This window comes from Osmerus mordax, chromosome 1, assembly GCF_038355195.1.
Source record: "Osmerus mordax isolate fOsmMor3 chromosome 1, fOsmMor3.pri, whole genome shotgun sequence".
NCBI lineage: Eukaryota > Metazoa > Chordata > Actinopteri > Osmeriformes > Osmeridae > Osmerus > Osmerus mordax.
In genome coordinates, this window is record NC_090050.1 from 9,417,154 (window position 1) to 9,430,624 (window position 13,471).

General features: G+C 42.6%; 1 protein-coding gene across 1 annotated transcript; it reads left to right on the forward strand.

The window, feature by feature from the left end:
• Window positions 1-11,002: 11,002 nt before the first annotated feature.
• LOC136950397 (protein PHTF1-like) lies at window positions 11,003-13,110 on the forward strand. The gene is made up of 3 exons (XM_067244725.1): window positions 11,003-11,084; window positions 11,737-11,862; window positions 12,088-13,110. Exons 1-3 carry the CDS (start codon window positions 11,007-11,009, stop codon window positions 12,106-12,108), a joined length of 225 nt encoding a protein of 74 aa, XP_067100826.1. The 5' UTR covers window positions 11,003-11,006; the 3' UTR covers window positions 12,109-13,110.
• Window positions 13,111-13,471: the final 361 nt, after the last annotated feature.

A 13,471-nucleotide genomic window follows, 5' to 3' on the forward strand; every position in this document is an offset into this window, starting at 1 on the left:
AGTGGCATATTACTGGTAGTGAAAGCAAAACGTCACGGTTATGGCGTGACCATGTGTGACCTTTTAGGCGTCATCGAGGTTACGCGACGGTATGTAGACTAGGTCACTGTGCTCCATGTGCTAAAATGTGAAAGCGATTTCAGCGAAACACTACACGGATTAACAAGATGCTATTAACTGCATTGATGCTTCTTTTTATTTAAGGGGAACCAGAGCGCTTTATTTATTTGCAGTTTCAGCGTTGCAATTACTTGCCGAGTGGTATCTACAGAACTACATTCTTGGGGCGAAATCGATTGCTTTTGTATTGAAGACCAATATTCATCAAAGATACTATGCACAGGCGAGATGATTTTGTACGTGCAACATAATAGGAATGTTTGCCTCAATCCTTTGGAAGATAAATAAATTGTCCTTTTTTTAAGAACAGCTGACTTGTCTGTGTTTAGTTCATGTTTTATTTGCCTCTGCAATAATATCCCAGCAGGCTCTGGGAAGATGTGTAATATACATTTAGAAGCTGTTTATTTAGTGACTTCCACTAAAGATGGAGAAGTGAGTAAACACAAGAGGGATGTTGGATGTTGGGGGCAGTGAGTTTTTCACTCATTAATTACCCAGACTGGGGCATCCCACCATAGTGTAATTTGTCACGCAATAGTTTCATAATAAACCGAAAATATTTGTACCCTTCTGGAAAATGTACATCAACCCTTGAAAAAGGACGGCTTGTCATCTCTGAATAATCTGATGATGATACCTGCACAGTTCTGGGGGTTTCATCAAAGACTGTATTCAACAAGTTTCTATATCCTTGTTTTTTTAAAGTTCAGGGGACACTTTGACTGAGGATTTCCAGAACATACTCTCTGTCAATGTGATATGAAAAACAATGAGAATGGGAACTGATTTTTTTCTTATCTGGCCATTTTCCTCTTTCCAAGAATGAAGCAAAGCACTCAATGTTTTGGTGTCCACACTTTTGCACATTTAGTTTAATCTGCCATCTTTCATTGAACAATTGAGTCCTCCATACACACTGTTGTTGCAGGTATTAAACAATCATAGACATCGCTGAGGTACCTAAAAGACACCATCTATTTGGAAAGATTCTATCGGTCTGATCTGAGTTCTTTACTTTGATAGATACCATCCACAAAAAGGCACAGATCAAGTGTTCTGCGTATGTTTTCTTCATGCAGACCACGATGGTATTGGCTGTAGACTCGTCTGTTCTGCTCTGGAGCTGTAGAATGTGAGACCTTGCTAGTCCAAGGAGGACAAAAGGAACTCCACCTGCATTTCTAGGTTCCCAAGGACTTCTCCAGACATAATCTCAGGACAGCCATATAGATGGTGCTCAAAATCAAAGATGGCGTCCATCCATGACTGCATCTGGCTCTGAGAACACATTGAGACATCCAAAACATTTAGTACTGTAAATCTACAAAGACACAGTGAACACTGTCCAGGTAGAGTGTGTGAAGGGGAGAGAAAGAAAGAGTGTGAGACAGAGAGAAAGAGACTGCACCTTGATTCTTAATAAAAAGTTCTCAGATCTCTGGCTCCAGCTCTGTCCTGGTGGTCTGATGGACAGAATGACCCCAAAGAGCAGATGGAGGAATCCATTGGGCCTCTGGAGTAGCAGTAGAGAGACATGAGAGATGAGACACAGTCAACATAACAATAGGACTACAGAATGGTGGGTTGGACCAGCCAATAAGATTACACTATTATGTTTGTGTCTCTTACTGGGGCAGCATGGACTGTCTTGCCCTCCAAAAAGCCGAGCAGGATCATTTCAAAGAACAAATCAAGGAAATTGATTTGGGTGATCTGAAATCAAACAAGTGCATATTTTAAAGAACAGTGTGACACAAAATGACAAAAAGACCAAAAACCTACATCATAACCTCATTCATTGCTATGGAATGACTGGAATCTGATCTGCTGTCTGGCTACACCTACTCCTGATTGGCTAATTTCCTCCATCATAGCCTGTCTGTTTCCTGGCTCATTGATGAAGGAGACCAGGCGGTCATAGGCTTGCTGAAAGTCCCTCACATCCTCAAAACAGAAACGTAATAAAACTCACACCTCAAACTTCTTATTGAGTACAAAACACTAAGACTCATTGCCCTCTCTCTTTCTCTCGCGGTATTGTGAATTCTGTAGTTACCTGGTTATTGAGCTGAACCAGTAGACCAAGAACCATCCGCCCAGCATGGCTGATGTAGTTAAGGGACTTGTTGGTGTTGGTCAGATCCTGGAAAATATTGGAGAACCATCGGGACACTGTATCTACATGAAGTAAAATGTAGAGACTCATGACAAATACTGTTTCTCGTTACCTTAAAGGTATTGCGGAGGGCAGCCAGTTTACCCTCAAAATCTGTGGTCCCTTTGTAGGCAAAATAGCTTCTGTATCAAGAAAATGAAATACTCATTGATATCGTGAGATGTACTGAAGAAGCACTTTAGGTTTCATTCTGTACACAGGAGAGTAGCAGGACTATTTTCATCCAGTATTCCTATAGAACTTACTGCATCAGGGGCACCTCCACAATTGGTTCCTCCACAATGTCCTCCTCAATATCCTGCAACACAAAAGCAACATTTGTCTCAATCTCAAGGCACCTTTCACTCAGTGGCCAGTGGAGTCACTGGCAGAGGTACAAGCCCATGTAAATGGAAAGACATTTTACCTGAGGAGTGTCGTCAAAGTGGGGAGAAGGAGCCGGGGGAGGAGGAGAGCCGTGAGGAGAGCGAGGTGGAGGAGGGTCACTGAAGGTGGACTCTGTGTTGGAGCGAGACCAGCTCGCCGTCCGTGTCTCACCTGCTGCCTCGGCGAAGCCCTCGAAAGTGGTCTTCACGTCCACCTCCTGTGGTTAGGAAACACAGAACATCTTTAGACGTTTAGTACACCGTTAAACAGTGACGACTCTCAACCGAACAAGACGTTTCGACAAGGATAGTGTCGTGCACCTGGCCATCCTCAAAGTACAAGAACTCCTTTCTTATGTTGATGCAGTAGGACGTCACGTGACTCATCTCTCTATCGAGTAACTAGGGAGGACAAAGCAGAACTCATCAGTTTATTACTAACTGATATCAAATCTGTGTCAAGCTGTCAACACTGAAGCAGCGTTGATGTCCGCTTGTGAACATTAGGTGTTCGACTGACCTGCACCCCTGTGACCTCCTGTTTGATGGTAGACACAGCCACCAATCCCTGAAAAAGACACACAGGAATACATTCAGTTTCCTCCAGGAACCGTAGGATCAGCCAGATGCTCTGGTTGGTGGCCTGTTCAGTCCTCAGTATTCTCTCACCTCAGGGGTCAGAAAGTCAATGTGGAGCTGTCTCTTCCACCACAGCTGGGTCCGTTGGTCCATGACTACACTGATCTTCTGCTCAACCTCCTCCAGGGTCTGTAAAGAGAGGGTTCCCTTAATATAAATGCAACATGTTGGGGATTGAACTTCAGTCTCCTAATTGCTAAGCCAAACACACCAACAGACCGAAAAGACATCCTTTGTTCCAAGGTTGAGATTAGAGCTTGTAACTCGCAGACAGGGCTGACTCATTAAGTGCGTTTCCACACTACCACGTTACCGTTGTGTGTGTGTGTGTGTGTGTGTGTGTGTGTGTGTGTGTAGTGGTCAATACAGAATCAGAGAAGTCCACATGACAGAGTTGTCTGAATTACCTGCAGTCGTCCGGTATTGCGCCTGGTGTTCGTGAAAACTGAGCCGTTCCAAGTATCCATGAGGGGTAGGTCCTCCTCAAAGAGTTCCTCCTTGTGGAACCTCTTAGATTTCTCCTCACTCAGGGAAGAGGCGTCCTTCTCCGGCTCAGGCAAGACAGGCTGCACAACAAGAGCCAAACAGTCACCCTAACTTGCAATTTAACACACTGTCCTTTGAAACAATCCTTTCAATCCTGTCTGTTTTGGTTTTCATTGTACTGCCGTGGCATACAAATAAGTGTAGATGCTAATAGTTTGGGCTTCTCATTCAGTTTATTTCGATGTTACTAAGATTACCTGTCCTCTGGAAAGGGTCAAAGCCTCCAAAGTCATTTTCCCAGCTACGGTGAGGTACACTTTGGGAAACTGTTTGGGCCAAACAGGGGCCATGAAGAAAGTCTGTGGCAGGGAAGATATTAAGACAATCAAGTACATCCTCTTGGTTGAGGGTGACTTCATGATTTAAACCAGTTTATTATTTATTTTTAATCTCCAGACAGTAAATAATGGACTAAGAATATGGAATGTGGAGTGAAATAGTTACCAGATTGTCCAGAGATATTAAGATGCTCAGTACCAGCTTCCCAGCATGAGTCAGTTTGAGAACCGGCATGGGTGAAGGAGCCTTCATGGCAGAGAGAAAAGTTAGAGAATCTTAGGACTTGTATGGAAAATCGTTATTTGTGTCGAGTATATTATCAGTGTGTTACGATGACATAACTAGCTATTGCTATTTGCCCATGTTCTTAGTGATACCTCTATGCACCCTCTCAAACCGCTAACCCCAAACAGAGGAGACTTACAGGAAGCCACACTGGCCTGTAAAGGACCAGTGGTCCAGACAGAGGGCTGAACAGAGGGAGCAGCAGCTCCTCCTCAATGACCTGAGGAGGAAGAGGACAGTAGGTGGAGGAGGTTTTTAATGACAGTCCAGCATGAAACAAGCAAACAGTAATCATGTTGTCCCCCCGCCAGTGATGTACTGTAGTTCCACCCTTGGGTCAGTCAGTGACCAGACCGCCCCCTAGTGGATTAAAGTCCACATTACTGTGTGACAACCTGATGCACACATGGAGACCGATCCATACTGTCCTCCCGATTCCATTGTGATGGGGGATAAAGGAATTGGTATGAACAAGCATCCATTAATGGTGAGATACAATCTAGTAGGTTGTGTTGTCTTACAGTGCTGGTTCTTCTGCATTGGCCATTCTCTGAAGAATTAAACCTTGATCTTGGTGAGTGGTCTGGAGTTTGGCCCTGGTCTGAAGATCTTTGCCTCGACTGAAAAGGTCAAAATGTTTAGGCCTTTAGGAGCATTATTTAAATCAAACAGGTATAAACTGTAACCAGAGATAGGATGTGATGTAGTAGGTTTTGTTGCTCAACTGTACAGTCTTTGTCCTTTCCTGTGGGGGACTGAGGGCTCTTTCTCCACTGCCCAAAGATCTGTTTCAGAGGCTTTAGTTTACGTTTGTTTGACTTCTTCTTCGTGACTTTCTCTACCTTCATCAGACGGTGTCTACCGCCATCAGCTGAGAGGGAACTTTCTGATAGTTTAAACACAAAAAAGAATGGAATTAGCGATGTATCGTGAATTGTGTTTGTTATCCGGCAACTAGTTGTCCAAGGGCTCCTTAAACACTTACCATAATCTGTATCATCGTTTGTCTTCGCTGAGGAGGCAGACTTTCTTTTCATAGACACACAACAAGTCAGAAGGGAGAATAGGTGAAGAAATCTTGTAAGTGACTCTCCACTAGAGACCCCTGGGTCACTTTGGGCCTGACCCATTAAGCCAATAAATTGTTTTGATCTCAAATGTAAATAATCAAATAACTATTGCTATCTGTAATGAGAAACTAACTCTGCTATTTCATGATCTAACTGAAAACTCTGAAACTTCGAATTAAAGCTCAAGTTGTAGATGACATCATAATTGCAAGGCTCATTGTGACATAATGTCCATCATGTGTGAAAAAAAAATCAAAAAGTTGTTTACAAATTAAACTAGTCCGCTTTCAAGTATTCCAACGTGATATCAAAGGAACATAATAAATTACAGTAACACATTACAGTTTTTCACAATTGTTAACACACGTTTCTCAAAACAATAACGGCTTTCTCAAAACTGCACACACAAAACTGAAAAGCTCACACACAAAATGCTAAACCTGACACTCCTTTGCAAGATGACTCTTTGCCATCAAATCTCTTACCTGTTCACAAAATGCACTACCAAGCATTCACAGCACACAGTAGTGCAAAATTGAAAACACAATTCTAGAAATGGAACACACCATACGAATGACTCTGGGGAATCAGCCATTTCAACTTTTGTAAAATGTCTCAGTGTAGGCCTAATTTTTTCAAACATAAAACAGCACACATATGCGGCAAAAAAAGTTTTATTTCTGAACAGTACAGTACTGTCAACGGGCCTGCTCAACCCATTGCAGCACACAAAGTGATGTTCCCATCACGCTGGCCGGGGACCTCAACAATGGCGCGCTGGCCAATGACATTTCTGCCCCGGTGCCTCCTCTTCACCAGGTTGAATCCAACCTCATCAATGAATATGTATTCATATAGCTCATTAGCTGTGTCATGCTCCTGGATCCGCTGGAACAGACAGCATGATAATAATGCAAGTTATAGTATGGACACAGATGGGTCAACGCAGTGGACTACAGTGAGACACTGTAGAAAAGGAACAATATTGGATTACTGGTACAATACATGCGTGTCAGTGCTGAATGTATGGGACTTACAAGCACAAACTCTTGCCGTAACTCCTTGATGTGGTCTGTGTTTCAGTCGAATAGGACCCTGTACACTTGTTTCATCCGCATGGCATTCCTGGGGCATTCCTTTCCCCCATGTTTCTGAATGTGACATGGTCAGCCAGGATCCACGAACCATTTTCACAATGTCAGTCTCCTGTTCGGCTGTGAAAGTGCATGTTCTTCCTCCACGGTGTGGTTCTCTTTCAGTCCTGCAAAATACAAATACAGTGAGCACACTGTATTCTATTGATATGCAGTATTTCAGTACACAAGGCAAATATAATTCATACCTGTTCTCTATTCTAAAGGTTCTAATGATGGCCAGCCTCCCTCATGCTCAAACCATGGTTGAGCACATGGTCAACCATGGTGGCCCGAATCTCATTGGAGATCACCGTTCTCTTTCTTCTTTCTCCTCCTCCTCCTTCTTCTTCTCCTCTTCCTCCTCCTCCTTCTTGTCATCCTCCTCTTCCTCCTCCTTATCCTCCTCCTTGTCATCCTCTCCCTCCTCTTCCTTGTCCTCTTCCTTGTCCTCTTCCTTGTCCTCTTCCTTTTAATTCTGCAGTCCTGATCGCAAATTGCTCACCAGACCGAAGATTTGAATATTTGTGTGTTGTAGGTTGATGCTTTGAGAGCTTTACTTGAGAAGTGTGTTTAACAACTGAACATTGTGTGTAGTGTTTTGACAACAAGGTGATGTGTAATTGACATCAGTGTGTAAACAAGGAAAGTCAGAGTCTAATGCAGATAAGGGAGTGTGAAGTAGTGCCAAATTGGGTCGAGCAATTGGTACATGAAGTGAAGGTTGTGAAAATTGTGCCAAAGTTTTGCTTTTTGTGTGTTAACAATTGTGAAAAACTGTAATGAGGTGCTTCAACTAGAGTTAAAGCTGGTTAATGAATGGATCTTGGAAAATAAGATGAAGTTGAATGTTTTAAAAACTAAATGCATGGTTATAGGTTCTAAATATTCTCTCCGGACAGATCAGAAATTAAGCCTCTCTTTAAAGGGTGCTACTATGGAGCAGGTCAAAGAAGTCAAACTGTTGGGTGTCATTATTGACGAAACACTGTCATGGTCCACTCAGATTAAAAAATAGAAGGAGTGCTCATCTGCTAACCAACACAACAATTAGACTACTCATACAATCTCTAGTTCTGTCAAATCTGGACTACTGTCCTGTTATCTGGTCTAGTGCATCAAAGCAGGAACTTAATAAACTTCAGCTTGCTCCGAACAGAGCGGCAAGACTAACACTTGACTGCTCTGTCAGGAGTAGTGTGGAGGATATGCATGCCAGGCTGTCATGGGTGAGGGTGGATGAAAGACTGGCATGCAGCCTTATTCTGTTCTTAAATAATGTCTATTTCTCACAGAAACCCGTCAGTTTGTCTCTACAGCTATCACATGTAAATGAGACACAGTTTTAATACTAGACAGGCACTAAGTGGTCACTTTACTCTTCCTCTACCCAGAACCAATGCACTTAAGAAAACGGTAATGTACAGAGCTATTGCATACTGGAATGTGCTCCCCTCATATTTGACTCTAACAAGAAATACATGTGATTTCAAAAGGAAACTTAAGGCAGCAATAATCAGAAATGAAATTAGAGTAGATTAGGTTATTATTTTAGGACAGACAACAATGATGTTTTAAGTCTGTTTTTGTTTGTTATTTTATTTTGACTGCAAATGTTGTTTTCTAAGTTTGTGTTTTTGTTCACCAACATTGATCATGTTGTACTGCATGTTATGATTTATATTGTAATGTTTTCTGCCTGAATCCCAGGAATAATAGTCTCCACTACGGTGTAGACTTATGGGGATCCTTAATAAACATAAACATAAACGGAGGCGTTGCCTCGACATACCAACTGAGGCACTGTATCGACATACCAACTGAGGCTTTGCTCGACGTACCAACTGAGGCGTTTGCCTCGACATACCATGAGGCGTTGCCTCGACAGGCTCACATCCACAGTCCATGCTCTTATGGTTCTTCCCTTTGGCACTTATTTTGGTTGTTCACAATATGTGCTTCATGTGTTGGCTACCCGCAATGTTTTTGGGGCTATCTTGTTGTTATTATCAGTGACCTATGCACTTTGTAAAGCTCTCTCTTGGAAGTCGCTTTAGATAAAAGCGTCTGCTAAATGAATAAATGTAAATGTAAGATGATAGCGTCCTCATGTGATCCACTGACGTGCGGTGATGTCAGTAAGAGGCTAGGCACTGAGTTATGAAAGCCAGATTACCTAATTTACTGTTAGGTAGGGTGACCAGATTTGAGTTTGTGAAAAACTCGAATCTCAAATCCAAAACTTGTAGTTTGTGAAAGACCCAGAGAAACACATATCCGACGAGGCAAAATCCCGGACAATTTTGGAATCCCTGCCGGACGCATTTTTAGGTCTCAAAAAGAGGACATGTCCGGGTAAAAGAGGACGTCTGGTCACACTACTGTTAGGCTAATATGTAAAAAACAGTAAACGCAGTAAACGGTACAAGCAGTAGCCTACAGCCGCTGACTATTAGCACAGCCACATAGCCAATCTTTTATTCCATACCAGTCAGTTTGAAACGATCGAAAAAAATGTGTCCCTTTTGCTGCAGTAGTCCATTTAAGTCTGGCGTAGACCTCCCTCTTGCTGTTAACTCCTTTTTTGAATAAAATCGATCTTGGAGTAATTCCTCAACTCTGTGATATCGGCACACACCGCTGCTGTCATTTTGACTTGAATTTCGCGGGGATTACGTTTACAATGTAGCTGGTGTAATGACGTCAGCTGCGCAAATGTCCAGTAATATCTCGATTTTAATTGGTCCATGTTTGATACGTAACGTAGGTGATTACTGGCATAACATATTTACGTGCAAAGGCACAGCAGAGTTGTGTTTTTCTAAGTACATTTTGAAGAATACAGTATCAGTTTTTCGCTTGTAGTCCGCAGTGAATGGCTGTTTATTCTACAATTTTTGTTGTATAAAGATTATGCAACTGCTACATTTGTCATCGTAACATCTAAACAATTGGAATAACACACATATTGCATATGTAAATCACAAGACTAAACAGTAAAAATATAAACACAAGTTTATTAAATAAAATGATTTAATAAACATTTTTACGTTTGGCAGTGCCTACCTTGCCTACCCAGACTGCACGACACTGATGTGATGCTTTAGGTATTGGCTGTTTTAGCGTTTCCACCAAACAACAGTGCCACCCTCAGGCTGACAGTAATATTTCAGTGAAGCTGACCTGGCTATGGAGCATTCATAAAATATGTATAACATTTTTTAATTTTAAGTATTTTAATTTGAATGTATATTGTCACACTGTGAGTGAAACAGTTAGTGAAGCATGTAAAAAATATTTTGTAAACATTTATATTGTATTTTTGTTACTATGATTTATGGCATGTTTCAAGTGCACCTACGGAACGAGCTCCAACATAAGCCTGTGCTCTGGTATTTTCTTTTGGGTAACACGTGTGGGACTGAACTGTGAGCACTCTGCAAGGACTCAAATGATAGTGTAATGTTCTCTTCTGTGCATGGTTTGAACAAAACAAGAACGTTTAATATTCTGATATTAATGTGATGTGATTGGTAGTACCATAAGTGATTTTTGAGTGAAAGGTGCATTTACAAATTTGGTAGTGAAGTAGGCCTACCTTTAAGAGGACTGATATTTATATTCATTGTATTTCAATTATTTCCTTTTGTCATCATTCATGTGTTTCTAGAGAAATGTCATAGGTGATTTAAACTGATCGTAAAGTTTCTCTAGTGGAGGCTTGAAAATAATAGTACCGGTAACTGGATATTGCCATATTTACACTTCATTGGTAAGCGTTTATATATTTCAGCCAGCTCACAATTCAGCTGCTGGGAACCCAGGTTCTAGTTTATCTTTATATTGATTAAATGTCCCATATGGCTAAGAAAAGTGTTACACACACCTACAGCGACGTAAAGTATGTACAATCACATATTTACAAACATACTCTCTCTCACACACACACATACACACACATACAGTCATATTTACAAACTCGCGTGCACACACACAGTGACCACACAACACTCGTTCGCTGAGTCACTCACGCACACACACAGATGCATTCTTCTGTATGCAGACACACACACTCACACATGCACACTCAGTAAACAAAAACTGGGAGTCAGGTGGCTGAGCGGTTAGGGAATCGGGCTAGTAATCAGAAGGTTGCTGGTTCGATTCCCCGGCCGTGCAAAATGATGTTGTTGTCGTGCAAAATGATGTTGCAAGGCACTTCACCTTACTTGCCTCGGGGGAATGTCCCTGTACTTACTGTAAGTTGCTCTGGATAAGAGCGTCTGCTAAATGACTAAATGTAAATGTAAACACATGTACTCTGTCACACACGCTCCCTTACTCACAGCTAGTTTCCTGCTCCTTCCCCCAGATAAACCTGTATCTCAAGATGGAAAAGAAGCCCAACAAGAAAGAAGAACTGAACATAGTGAACAATGTTCTGAAGCTCGCAACTAAACTCATGAAAGTAAGTAACCCTCAGCAATCGTCTTGTTAAAAAATTAAGATGTATTCCGTTTGCAGACGGGTTTATCCATGCAATGTACAGAGGGGGATTTGAACCTGCAACCTATGGTTTAGTAGCAGTCACTACCACTGAGCTACTGTATCCCCATCCCCTGTATCACTGGTCTACATCTTTCACCAGGGACTGACTCATTTGTTACAAAGTTAGTACTGTAACTACTGTAACTGTGTCATTTTCAATTAACTGATGCATGGTAGGTGTAATAGTTAAAGTGCATCCGGAAAGTTTTCAAGGCGCTTCACTTTTTCCTCGTTACAGGTGTATTCCAAAATGGATTACATGTATTTTTTTCCTCAAAATTCTACACACAATACCCATAATAATAACGTGAAACAAGCTTTTTTTAAATGTTTGCAAATCTATAAAAAAAAAATGTACATACTTTTTTCACTTTGTCAAAACCAAGTCAGAATTCAACTTAAGATCCAAAGAGCTTGTATTTTCTTAAATGTATTTTATGTCTGTGATTCCAATACGTTCCGTGCTTTATCATGTCTGCCCTCTCCCCCTCCATTCCCATCTCCCTCAACCCACCCTCCTAACCCCTCCCCTACCCCAATCCCCGCTCCCCTTACTCCCCTCCTCCCCCCAGGAGTTGGACATCCCCTTCCGGCTGCTGGGTCTGACGGTGAACCCCCTGGTGTACAACATCACCCGGGTGGTCATCCTGTCAGCCCTGTCCGCCGTGGTCAGCGACCTGCTGGGCTTCAATATCAGGGTGAGCTCCTCCCCCTTCCCTCCCCCCCACTAGTCTACAATTAGTGAGCATGTCGAATGTACAACCTCCAATGCAGGAGTTAGTCTAGAACTAGGTTGCGATGCTCCCCAGGAAACAGGCCCTAGCACCTCCCTGTAGAGCGCGTCAACATTCACCATACAGCGTTCTTCGAGAGGGAATCTTTGAGCTGATGTTGCTTCCTCTCTTTCTCGTCCGTTCCCCCAGCTGTGGAAGATCAAGCCTTGATGGGAACGTGCCAAACCAAACCACTGAGTGTTGGACACTGGAAAACTGGACCAGCCCCTGATGCCTGTCCAGACGGGGCCAGCCGACCTTTGACCTTTTGGCCTGTCTGTTCTGAGAGTGTGCGTACCTACTGACCCTCCACCCCTGCTTCTCCGTAGCTTCCCTGGCCCCTCGGAGCACCAGATCTCCCTGGACCACCGCTCGCTTCGGCCCCTCTGTGACAAATCCCTTCTCCCTGTCCCTGGATGCTGCTAGCTCTCCCTGGACACTCTGTTAGCTGTCCCTGATGGATGTCCTGGACAACGCTGGCTGTCCCTGTTATCTCTTGTTGGGATGGATGCTACTCGGGTTGCCATGACTACCGTACCTCGGTGTCCCCTTCGTCCCTAGCATGTCACAGCAGCCGCTGGCTGGCCAGACCAGCGCCAAGACGCCTGAACATCACTCTTACCAGTCTTCCTTCTCTGGCTTCTCGTCTGTCAAACTAGTTGCCAATGGGTGCCTTTCCCCCAAAAAATGGGTTGTGTGATTGTTTGGTTAAGACAAATGAATGTGTTCTAGATCCGAAATAGGCAGTGGTGGTGGAATTCTGCAGTGGCATATTACCGGTAGTGAAAGCAAAACGTCACGGTTATGGCGTGACCATGTGTGACCTTTTAGGCGTCATCGAGGTTACGCGACGGTATGTAGACTAGGTCACTGTGCTCCATGTGCTAAAATGTGAAAGCGATTTCAGCGAAACACTACACGGATTAACAAGATGCTATTAACTGCATTGATGCTTCTTTTTATTTAAGGGGAACCAGAGCGCTTTATTTATTTGCAGTTTCAGCGTTGCAATTACTTGCCGAGTGGTATCTACAGAACTACATTCTTGGGGCGAAATCGATTGCTTTTGTATTGAAGACCAATATTCATCAAAGATACTATGCACAGGCGAGATGATTTTGTACGTGCAACATAATAGGAATGTTTGCCTCAATCTTTTGGAAGATAAATAAATTGTCCTTTTTTTAAGAACAGCTGACTTGTCTGTGTTTAGTTCATGTTTTATTTGCCTCTGCAATAATATCCCAGCAGGCTCTGGGAAGATGTGTAATATACATTTAGAAGCTGTTTATTTAGTGACTTCCACTAAAGATGGAGAAGTGAGTAAACACAAGAGGGATGTTGGATGTTGGGGGCAGTGAGTTTTTCACTCATTAATTACCCAGACTGGGGCATCCCACCATAGTGTAATTTGTCACGCAATAGTTTCATAATAAACCGAAAATATTTGTACCCTTCTGGAAAATGTACATCAACCCTTGAAAAAGGACGGCTTGTCATCTCTGAATAATCTGATGATGATACCTGCACAGTT